The 10,889-nt window shown below is 58.0% G+C and overlaps 1 protein-coding gene across 4 annotated transcripts in view; it reads left to right on the forward strand.

Annotated features, from left to right (window-relative positions):
* RAB37 (RAB37, member RAS oncogene family) overlaps window positions 1-10,649 on the forward strand; it is a 70,780-nt gene extending 60,131 nt beyond the window's left edge. The window contains exons 1-9 of one of the 4 annotated variants that reach the window (XM_065896614.1): window positions 2,447-2,458; window positions 5,852-5,962; window positions 6,903-6,944; window positions 7,454-7,520; window positions 7,626-7,678; window positions 8,617-8,682; window positions 9,252-9,308; window positions 9,382-9,458; window positions 9,626-9,731. In XM_065896614.1, coding sequence (XP_065752686.1) covers window positions 2,447-2,458; window positions 5,852-5,962; window positions 6,903-6,944; window positions 7,454-7,520; window positions 7,626-7,678; window positions 8,617-8,682; window positions 9,252-9,308; window positions 9,382-9,458; window positions 9,626-9,731 — 591 coding nt within the window. Of the gene's footprint in view, window positions 1-2,446; window positions 2,459-3,084; window positions 3,178-5,851; window positions 5,963-6,902; window positions 6,945-7,453; window positions 7,521-7,625; window positions 7,679-8,616; window positions 8,683-9,251; window positions 9,309-9,381; window positions 9,459-9,625 lie in introns of those variants that run through there. The other 3 variants (XM_065896612.1, XM_065896615.1, XM_065896613.1) reach the window with 3 other exon arrangements.
* Window positions 10,650-10,889: the final 240 nt, after the last annotated feature.

Consider the following 10,889-nt stretch of genomic DNA (forward strand, 5'->3'; position numbering starts at 1 on the left):
GATCCTGCAAGGCCCGTGGCACGGCCGGAAAAAAAAAAAAAAAAGAGGGGCTTTATTTGGAGGGTGATTTGTACATCTGGGGACGGCGTGAGACATGGGGGCCAGTTAGGGGTGTATGTTGGCGGTGTGGGATGAGCTGTGTCTGTAACTGTGATGTGGTGAGAGGTGTTTAGGGGGACGTGAGGTGTGTGTTTGGGAGGGGTGGTCATTTAAGACGCGTGTTTGGGGGCGGCCGTGTAAGGCATTGTGTGTTTATGGTATGATATGAGGTGTGCCTGTGTTCATGATGTGACATGTGTGTTTGTGGGATGATGTAGGGTATGTGTGGCTGTGGTATGTCATGAGGCGTGTACGTGTGATTGTAGCTGATACAAGACGGTGTATGTGGCTTGATTTGAGACGTGCATGGTGTGGGGGTATGTGTTTCTGTGATGTTGCGTGTATGTGAGATTTGAGGTGTGTGTGTGAGTTGTATGCACGATGTAAGGTGTCTATTTGTGGTGTGGCGTGAGCTGTGTGTGTCTGTGTGGGGTGTGTGGTGTGGGTGGGGTGACGTGTGCCTGGTGTGAGCACTTGGGGAGATGCAGGCTGGCCCAGCATGTACACAGCACTAAAGAGGCTGTCGGGAGGCCCGGACCTCGAAGCGGTTGTGCTCTCCAGGACGCCCGTCTAAAAAGCCCCCATCCTTGAGTGGGTTGTGCTCCCTCCCTTTGGGGCAAAAGCTGCCTCTCCTGCACCCCCAATTCTGAGCACCCCTGACCCCCTCTCGCTTCTGCCTCACTGGCCACTGCCCTTGAACACCCCGCCTGACGCTGCAGTGTCCCAGAGGACAGTGTGTAACACTGCATACAACACAGCCCACAGGCCCCGGACCCAGCGGGCCACACAGGCATGACCCAGAAGAGGGCAGCCGGGCCCCTCCAGTGCCACCAGCCCACTCGGACTCCACTGCAGCGTACAGCAAGACAGTGTTTGTATTTCTCCCCTACTTCTGGAGTGTTCACACTGATGGGCAACCATCTCCATCCCAAACCTGTGTGCCACAGGACAAAAAGGGTCTTGGTGGAGCCAATATAAACCACAGCCGGAGGCCAGAAATCAAGGCGTCGGCAGGGCCACGCTCCCTCTGAAAGCTCAGAGGGAGGGTCCTTCCTTGCCTCTTCCAGCTTCTGGTGGCTCCCAGAAATCCTTGGCATTCCTTGGCTTGTAGCTGCAACACTCCCATCTCTGCCTCTGTCTCCACATGGCCATTTTCTCCCCGTGTGTCCTCTTCTTATAAGGACCCCAGTCGTACTGGATTAAGGGCCCACCCTACTCTCTATGACGTCATCTTAAATAATTACATCCGCAATGACCCTACTTCCAAATGAGGTCACATTCTGTTACTGGGGTTTAGGACTTCAGCATCTCTTTGGGGAGTGGGGGGAGCATAGTGCAACCCGTATCAGCCTGGTTGGCAGTGGAAGGCCCGGGAGGACCAGGCCAGGTCCCGTCTCTCCTTCCTCCTTGGTCATTACCCACTTGCGCTGAAACCCGCTCCCCTGCAGGGTTCCTGGAGGAGCCTTCAGGAGCCCGGAGCCCAGGACATTGAATGGACTGGGGCGTTATGTACAGCCAGAGCCTCTGGCACCCGAGCAGCAGGCAAGAACGCACACCTGCAGGGCTGTGTAGAGCTGCTCCTTGCCCAGGTATAGTCCCTCCCTGTGTGCAGATGAGGTTATGGCACACCACTTCCGGCAAACAGCTCCAGCTGACGCCAAAAGTCACGTGGTAGGAAGCGGGTGCACACACGGTCCCCTCGGGGCCTATGGTCACCCATAAGCCATGCCTGCCCCTTGCCCCTCGCCCCAACATGTAGGTAAAGAGGTGCAGGGCCCCTGCCTCTCCTCACACCCTTCACACAGTTCCTTTGTATTGCACCCACCCTGTTCCGCGGGAACCTGACCTCACTTATATAAGACGTTGGGACAGCGTAATTTAATGGTTAGCCCAGGCCAGGGCCCCTGAACTCCGCTATGGACAACCCCGGACATACTCTCACCCTCTGTCACCAGGAGCTGCAGGGTTCCTTGGATGTCCTGGAGACTCTGCTCAAAATGACTCACCACAGGGACTTCCCTGGCGGTCCAGTGGTTAAGACTCTGCGCCTCCATTGCTGGGGGCGTGAGTTCGATCCCTGGTGAGGGAAGTAAGAACCCAGGTGCCAGTGCGGTGGAGCCAAAAAAAAGATTCAGGACTTCATGAATTCTTTTGATACCAAACGTTTAAGGCCTACTCGGTGCCAGGGGTCAGCTCTGCCTTCGGGAGCGCCTGGATTGGGAGGTGTGCAGGGAAGCCCACCTCGGAAGGCTCTCCGGGGTGGGTACATTCTGGGCGCAGCCCAACAGAGCAGGCAGAAATGGGAGGTGTCAAAGTCCAAGCACCGGCCAGGGGCTCCGAAGTGCAAATGTGCTGCAAGGTGAATATCCATCGGTCGGTAAACACAATTACATTCAGGTGACGTCGAGCTGGGGTGCATTAGCAAAAGCGAAACTGCCTGAGAGCTGCGCTCGGAACGCACGCCTCCTCGTGAACCCCGCGCCGCGCTGCCCAGGGGCGTCTCCAGCCTCCCCCAACCCCGCTCCCAGAGCCACCTGTTGCCCGCCAGCCGGATGGAGCCCAGGCGCCGCCTCCTGGCCACGCCGCGCAGTGGCAACCCGGGCGCGGGTCCGCGGGTCCCAGCGAGGCCAGACCTTCCCCTGAAGGCGGGGTCTCCAGGGACAGCTCCCGGTGGGAACCTAACCCCGGCAGCTGGCAACCCTGGGGACCGGTCGGTCCTAGGGCTGGATTTGGCCCACGCCCTCAGGCCAGTGTGGCGCACGGGGGCCCTCCTGCTCCTCGGGAGCTGACCCTGCGGTCCTGCGCGCCTCCGCGGGACAGCCCGCTCCCCGCCAGTGTCTTTCAGGTGGCGGACGGAGGGAGGAGCCTGTCGGGGTCCGGGCCGGGGCGGTGGAGGGAAGAAGGAGTGGGTGGAGCCTAAGGCGAGGCGGTTCCTGCGCCATCCCTCGCCCGCCGCCTGCCCCAGCTCACCTCTGGTCCAGGGACATGACGGGCACGCCTGGCGCCGCTGCCACCCGGAACGGCGAGGCCCCCGAGCGCTCCCCACCCTACAGTCCGAGCTACGATCTTATGGGCAAGGTGGGTGGGCACTGCACCCAGCGCTGGGGACTCGGTGCCGGCTCTGGGGGTCACCCCTCCCCGCGCTCTTCGCCCTGAGACCCCGGCCTCCCCGCCCAAGACCCTTTCTGGCTGCGTCTGCGTTGGACTCATCCCTTCCCCCCAGGCAGCCGGGTCTCCCAGAATAAGGAAGGAGGGTCGAGACAGAGCCCTGGGCCCATGCCAGCGTCCAGGGATCTGGGCTGGCTCCGTGGGAGAAGGGAGAGGAAGGTCGGAAGGAGCGAGTGACTCCCCACCCAGAGGACCCCAACCCCATTTTCTTCTGCCACACTCCGGCCAATACGAGCCCCAGGAATCCCATGCTTCTAGGTAGGGTTTGAGCGCACAGCCCTCCAGGGTACAGGCACCCGAAGCGCTGGGAAATAGGGCTGCCTGGCGACTCGGAAAGGACGCCCCCTGGCGGCGGGGAAACTTGCAGTTAATGCCCTTCTCCCAGTTAACCAGGCCTTAGGACTGAAGATCTTTAGGACCCCAGCTGCCCCCAGGCGCTACCCCTTCCCTTTCCACCCCTGCAGTCACTGCCCACACCTTCTTCTGGGAGGATGTTGCTAGCCAGAATGCAGACCCACGCGGGAATTTTTAGAACGTGAGAAAGACCTGGGGCGTTAGGCACAAATCTGCCACCTGGGAGAGCTTAAGTCAGCTGTCTGGGGCTGGTTCCCTCTGCGGGTGGCCCTGAACGGAAGCAGGTGGGGCTGGTGGCGGACACTGGTCTGTCTGCCCTCCCTTCATGCCCTTGGAGCAGGCAGGTACCAGGAACTCTGAAAGAGGTGCTGAGAGAGCCCAGAGCCTCCACTCCTCCTCTGTAGGGTTAGGGATAGATTAGCGAAGGGGCCGCCCGTCTCATGCTACATGGCCTTGAAGGAGACCTGCCTCTTTCTGCGCCTTGGATTCCTCCTGCAACCCCCCTTGTTTCAGAGGAAGCTACTCTGCAAGTCACCCACCCAGAGCCGTTGCGATAAGCGTCCTCTGTGGGCTCCAGGCAGGAAGTCGGCCCCCACTGTGTTCAGGGGAGGGGAGCTGCTGAGGGCCAGCCCCAGGCCGCTGGGAACTGCCTGACCTCCTTGCCTGACACGCCAGCTGGGTGTTTGCCTAGGAGGTGGCAAGGCTGGGCAGCTGTTTGGTGGACTTGCCTGGCTGGGTGGGTGGCATCATTTGCTCCAGGCAACCGTCAACTGTAAAGTACATAGGTGCTTGCCCTACCTCCCTCTCTCCCTCCTTCCCCATCGGGTACTGGGACCCAGGAGCCAGGGAGCAATGCAGGCTCCAGAAGGCTCCTTAGCCCCCAGCCTGCCATTTGTCCCCTGGGCCAAGCGGCATTTGTGGAGAGTTGGCCTCTGGCCCCCACCAGCCTTCGTGCCCGAGGCCTGCCTAGGAGACTGAGTCCGGGATGGTCTGGGAAGAGCCTGGTGGGAGCTCCTTGGGGAGGATTAGAGGGGATGGGGCCACAGGCAGGCAGCACCCACCCCGGGCCGCTCTTCTGGAGTCAGGTGGTTCATGCCAACATTGTTGACGGAGTCTAGAAAGGCCTCAAAGAAATTATCCCTCTTTCCTTCTAACCTCTATGGAAACTGCCACAGAAGGGTTAAGAAATCTTCCCGAAGTCCCCCAGTAACCCATGTACAAGCCAGGACCCCAGCCTTCATACACCTTTGGTTCAGCCCCCCACCTCTCCAACAAAGTTAGCTAATCCCATACCCCATGCCCACAGCAGGAAAGCCCTTGGGCTCCGTTGTCAAGGTCAGAGCCTCAAAAATAACTCAAACCTAGTCCCTGCTCAGCCCATTAAGTATCGACTCGGCCTGTTGGGAAAGTTCCAGCATTAGGTCTGGACCTCTGTTCTCCAAGATTGAGGAGTGACTAGACAGAGGGGTCCCCTCGCCCGCCCATGGTCCCCAGAGAAGATGAGCAGAGACTGGACAGACAGGAAAGGGACAAACATATCCCCCCACACACTCCCTCCTGCTCTGCCACCTACAGTGACCAGGGATGCCAATTGTCAGCCATTTGTCCCACGTGGGAGGTTTCTGCGGAACGAACTTCAGACTAAATGTCTCTCCGCTTCAGTATAAATTTCAGCCTTCCCTAATTCGTGCAACGCTTTTATAAACATAAAATGTCATTAGGAACTTCCAAATAAATGTAACCAAAAGTAAAACACCGGAACAAAAGTAAGTTTAGAATATGGCCTTGCAAATGACAGAGCCGTGCCCCCATCAGATTCTGATACACTCCCTCGGGTGGGAATCCCTGTCCGAGGTATTAACACTTCTCTTTCTGGCACCATAGCCCCACCCACATGTGCACACATGCGTGGAACACACACAGAGAGGGAAGGGATCCTAGCATGGGGCAGAGTCGAGACCACGTGAATGTGGATGTTCTCTGGGGCCACCGAGCACGTTTGAGGTCCTGTTGGTGCTAAGTTGGCAACTCAGGCTTCCAGGAAACCAGATGAGGACAGGAGGGTCAGAGGGAGAGCCTGAGAGGCAGCCGGAGCCAGGGAGTGTGGAGAGGAGAGGCAGGGTGAAGGCGGCAGCAGGCTTTTCCAGAAGCAGGTGCCCTCGGGGCAGTGGGCATCCTTCCCTGGCTCTCCCTGGAAGCCCAGCTAACTGCCTCTGCCCCCATCTCCTAGGTGATGCTTCTGGGAGACTCAGGCGTCGGCAAAACCTGTTTCCTGATCCAATTCAAAGATGGGGCCTTCCTGTCCGGGACCTTCATAGCCACTGTCGGCATAGACTTCAGGGTGAGGTGGCTGCAGGCTCCTTCTCCAGCAGCGAGCCAGGGGCTGTGGCTCAGGCACGGGGGACGGTCCTCTCCTCACCTGCGCTGGCTTCTCAGGACTGCTGCGGCTCACCCTAGGGCACACCATGCTCCCCTAGGGACCCCAGAGGCGGCCAGCTTAGAGGAGTCTGGGCTTGGGGAGGCTCTTGGCTCCCCTACAGGATGAGAAATGAGAGACTGAGTCTTAAAATCCTGCCCCCAGCCGGGCAGACATATCCCACAGTGCTAGCTGGGCCCCCCGGCAAGACCTGAGGTCAGCCAGTCTTTCTGGAGTCCCGGGAAGCCCAGCACGGCACCAGGTGGAGGAACTGGGCTGGCCCTGTGGGGAGAGAGCAGCTTGCCAGCATCCCTCCCCCTCACCTCGATGAACCCATCTTTACAAATCGGCATCCCGGGTCTAACCCTGGCAAGGGTGCTCTCAAAGGCCAGGTGCCTCCCTCCCAGTGCGAGGGGAAGCTTCACTGAGGAGAACTAGTGGACAGCCAGGGGAAAGACGGCCCTGCAGATCCAGCCTCTGCGATCCCCGAGATGCCGGTGGGCGTCTCATCTCTAAGAGCTTGGAGGCTGGGCTCCGCCTGTGTACCTTGCTGAGCCCCGGGCCGGGGCGAGAGGAGGGGTGCGGTCAGGCAGGCTCTCAGGCTCTCCCTGCCTTGGGGTGTTGTGAGAAGGGCAGACGGAGTCCCCAGAAGAGAGGACTCCAAAGTAGGGGTACCTGGGGACACAGTCCCACTGCCCTGATGGGGCGATCTGGCTGGAGATGTCTCCGGGGCTCACCGGACCCCCGTGGCCCTGGGGAGCAACCAGACAGGATGTTTGCTGTACTGTAGGATTCAGCAGAAGGCAGAAACCGAGACTCCCCTGCCCTCCACGCCCACCTCTCCCTCTGCCCTTTTCTCTTTCAGAACAAGGTGGTGACCGTGGATGGTATGAGGGTGAAGCTGCAGGTAAGACCAGCGGCTGGGAGGGCTGGGGTGTGGGTGAGAGGATGGGGGAGCCTGCCCAGCCTCCGCACCCAACCACAGGAGGCCTGCGGCCCTGCGCTCAGCCTGGGCTAACTTCCTGTGGGGGTCAGGAGAGGAAACGGCCTTTGTTTGTTTGATGTCTGCAGAAAAAGCCATTCCCAGGCACCCTCCCTTCTGTCAAAGGCAGCAGCTCTAAGTGCCTTCAGACAAGCTTAGGCTCGCTCCAAATCATCCCCAGTTTCCCAGGCCTCATCTGCTCTAGGAGGTTGGACACCTCTAATCCCTGGGCTGGGCAAGAGGCAACAGCACCGAACTAGCTTGAGAACTCATTAACTACCGCCATCCGGGACATCACCAGATGTTCACAAGCCCATGAGAAACTAAAGAAGGAAACATCTCACCTCCCCGCCCATCTCTCGTACCACAACATGGCTTTCCTCTGCCCAGCACAGTCCCTGCCCCCTTCTGACCATTTGTCCATCCCTTCCTAGATCTGGGACACCGCAGGGCAGGAGCGGTTCCGCAGTGTCACCCACGCTTATTACCGAGATGCCCAGGGTAGGTCCCTCACGTGCTCCACCTCCACCACCCCCCCCCCAGCCCACTTGTAACGTCCACCCTTCTGCCCCAAGTTCCCCATGTGACCTCTCTCTCCCCCTCCAGCCTTGCTCCTGCTGTATGACATCACCAACAAATCTTCCTTCGACAACATCCGGGTAGGTCCTCCCCACCCACCACTCACGAGCAGGCAGGGCAGGGCCTGTGCAGGCCAGGGCTGCTTCCTGCTTTGTGGGAATGGGTGGAGCGTGGAATACTGCTGCCTCGTTAAAAACACCGGAGCTGTGACTCAGAAGTAATAAACTACTCCTGGGTAGTTGATGGGCATGTGGGCATAAAGGCCAAGCAGGCTGTGTGCTACCTGCTCACCCCTGACTATGATTCATGGAGCATTTCATGACAAAATGTTCAGAAAGTGCCCAGCTCCACCCTGGACAATTACCCACAGAGACCAAGAGGAGAGCCCAAGCAGAAAAGTCTACCCGTACATCCACCCCAACTTTCAAGAAGGTGACTCAGGCAGACAAAGTGAGTAGCTCCCTCCTCACAAGCAAACTATTAAATAGTCGAGACAGTAATTCAACAAATACAAACACTGACTCTGTGCACAGCATCGTGACGATTTCACATGCTCCCTGACCTCAAGGGGTTGACAAGCAAACTGGGGGAACAAGACATACAGATATAAAACTGCTTATAAACTGGATGGAATCCATGGCACTCCTACCGCCACCTCCAACCCCATGCTCATGGCAGACATCACTAATCAATCACAGTATTTTTGATCACTGAGCCCTTATGGGGCCTTAGAATCCTCAACAGGGCACTCGAGGAGACTGCTGGTGACTACCAGCTGATTTATAAGATAAAGCCTCTGTCACCTCTGTCTTTCATAGAACTGAGAGCTACACTGCAAGGGGTTTAGAGCTACTCAGGACTGGAGAGGCCCAAACAAAGATGTAGATGAGAGAATGCACAGGGCATTATGATCGGTGTTCAGGGGCAGTGAATAGTCCAAGATAATCCACAGGGCAGAAGAAGGAAAGGCAGGAGGGAGGAGGGGAATGGCTGGGGCTCAGCGCACCCTCTCCCACAGGCCTGGCTCACTGAGATTCACGAGTACGCCCAGAGGGATGTGGTGATTATGCTCCTAGGCAACAAGGTGAGTGGCTCCAGGGCAGGGTCAGCCCACCCTTCTCCCACTGCCACAAGTATTAGCTGGACATCCTTCCAGCAAAGCACTCTTTACAGCCTCCAGTTCAGGAGTCAGACCTATCTGGAGGCTTCAGTCCATCATATCTGCCCTCTTAAAGCTTTGGAAATGGCCCCCTGCAGGGAAAGGTCAAGCTGCTTCCTGAGAGATCCAGGGATGACCAGCTGCTCAGCCCCTATTAGATCCTGGGGACTAGATACACGGATTAAGAGCTGTGTGTGGAAAGGGTTAACCTCAAATACTGTCAGCCCTTCGAGGCTGCCCACCACCCCCTTGCCAAGCAGAGTTACCCACCTCCCTGAGTTGGGGTGAGATCCCCCTGCTGGGAGCTGGGTAAGAACTTGAAGAAGGCAGAAGCCCTGGCCCCAGGTGGATCATACCACCCGCAGTCCCGCAGGCTACCAGCAGAGGGCGAGAAGTGCCTGCTCCCGGGGCAGAAAGCTGGGCCAGCGGGGCAGGAGAGGGGCCATCTGGGGTCAAGGCTTCCTTCCCCAGAGTGACCCACCTGGGCTTGACAGGCGGATGTGAGCAGTGAAAGGATGATCCGTTCAGAGGATGGAGAGATGCTGGCCAGGGTAAGTGACTGCCTGGGGGGAGTGGGGGTGGGCAGCCGGAGACTGGCCACTGAGGATAATCTCACCCTGGCAGGAGTATGGAGTTCCCTTCATGGAGACCAGCGCCAAGACGGGCATGAACGTGGAGTTAGCCTTTCTGGCCATTGCCAAGTGAGCGCTGAGCCGGGAAGGGAACGTGCAGGGCAGGGTGGCACCATCTGGGAATTCAGTAGGGCCTGGCCCTTGGCATTCGGAGGGCCCCTGGCCCCGGGCCGTGGGAGTGGGAGAAGGCTCAGTTCCTCACTGCCTGCCCAGCCCATTTCTTCTTCCTCTTCAAGGGAGCTGAAATACAGAGCCGGGCGGCAGCCTAATGAACCCAGCTTCCAGATCCGAGACTATGTGGAATCCCAGAAGAAGCGGCCCAGCTGCTGCTCTTTCTTGTGAATCCCAAGGGGCTGAGAGGAAGCTCCAGAGACGCACAAGGATGCAGCCTTCTCCCTCAGACCTGGTTTATTCTAAGTGGCTGAGCCAATGAGGAGAGAGTTGGGGGACCCAGCGCACAGCCCCTCCGTACTCCTGCCCCTATTCTAGCTCCTGTAGCTTCCCTGCATCCCCGGAGGAGGGTAAAATATTTTTATTTCATTTTAATGATACATAATCTAATCAAAAGGACACCAGAAAACGGAGGAAGGGAGCTGGTGCCCCTTTTGCCTCCTAGTGCTAGGACTCAGGGGGCCTGGGCCTCCCACCTACCCACCATGAGGGTGGTATTGCACCAGCTCAGCACCAGGGGGCACTGATGCACTTCTGGGGTATGAGGCAGGTAGTGACCCCATTCCCACCCTTCAGCTGGCAAGAGGCTGAGCAGACCCAGGCCTTCATTTCCTCCGGCTCCCCAGAGAACAATCTTCCCCAATAAGACAGGGCCCTTGTGCCGGGAGCTAGACCAAAGCCTCAGGAAGATAAGAGATGTGGAGATTGGGCAGGGACCCAGCTCCCTGGGGGGAGGGGGGGAGAGGAGTAACAGAGATTAGGTCTATTAGGCTACCTCTGGCCTTACTAGCCCCTCTCTGGGAGGTGCACCCCATTTCCCCCAGCCCACAAGCACATTAGGGCACCTGGAAACATCTGGTTCCTATTCACTGGACCTCAGATCCCAGGGGAGCCCCTCCTCCCTGAATCCCTGGCCTTATCTTCCTACCTTTCTGCCTGTGTCCCCAGACACCTACAGTTACTGATAGGGAAAGGTTATTCTTCTGTTCCAATCCTTTGGCAGGTATGCAGCCCACAGGCTACTTCTTCAAGCAGCTGTAGTGCTTCCACTGGATAAAGAGCCAGATAAAAAGAAAGCCCTGACTCCTGAAGTAGGTGGGAGGTAGAAGTGAGCAAACCTCACCCCATTGTGTAACCCCTAAACCCAAGGGCCATCTCCTCCCCCATCAGCCACATCCTTTTCTTCTCAGACGGACATTCGGGCCCAAACTTCTTTATCTCCCTTCTACTGAGCCAGGTTAGGGAGTGAGAGATCATCCATTTCTGGGAAAATCAACGCATTGTATGCAAAACAAGGTCATGTGGGTGAGGCTTGGGGTGGGGAGACGG

This window comes from Phocoena phocoena, chromosome 19 (assembly GCF_963924675.1).
Source record: "Phocoena phocoena chromosome 19, mPhoPho1.1, whole genome shotgun sequence".
Taxonomy (NCBI): Eukaryota; Metazoa; Chordata; class Mammalia; order Artiodactyla; family Phocoenidae; genus Phocoena; species Phocoena phocoena.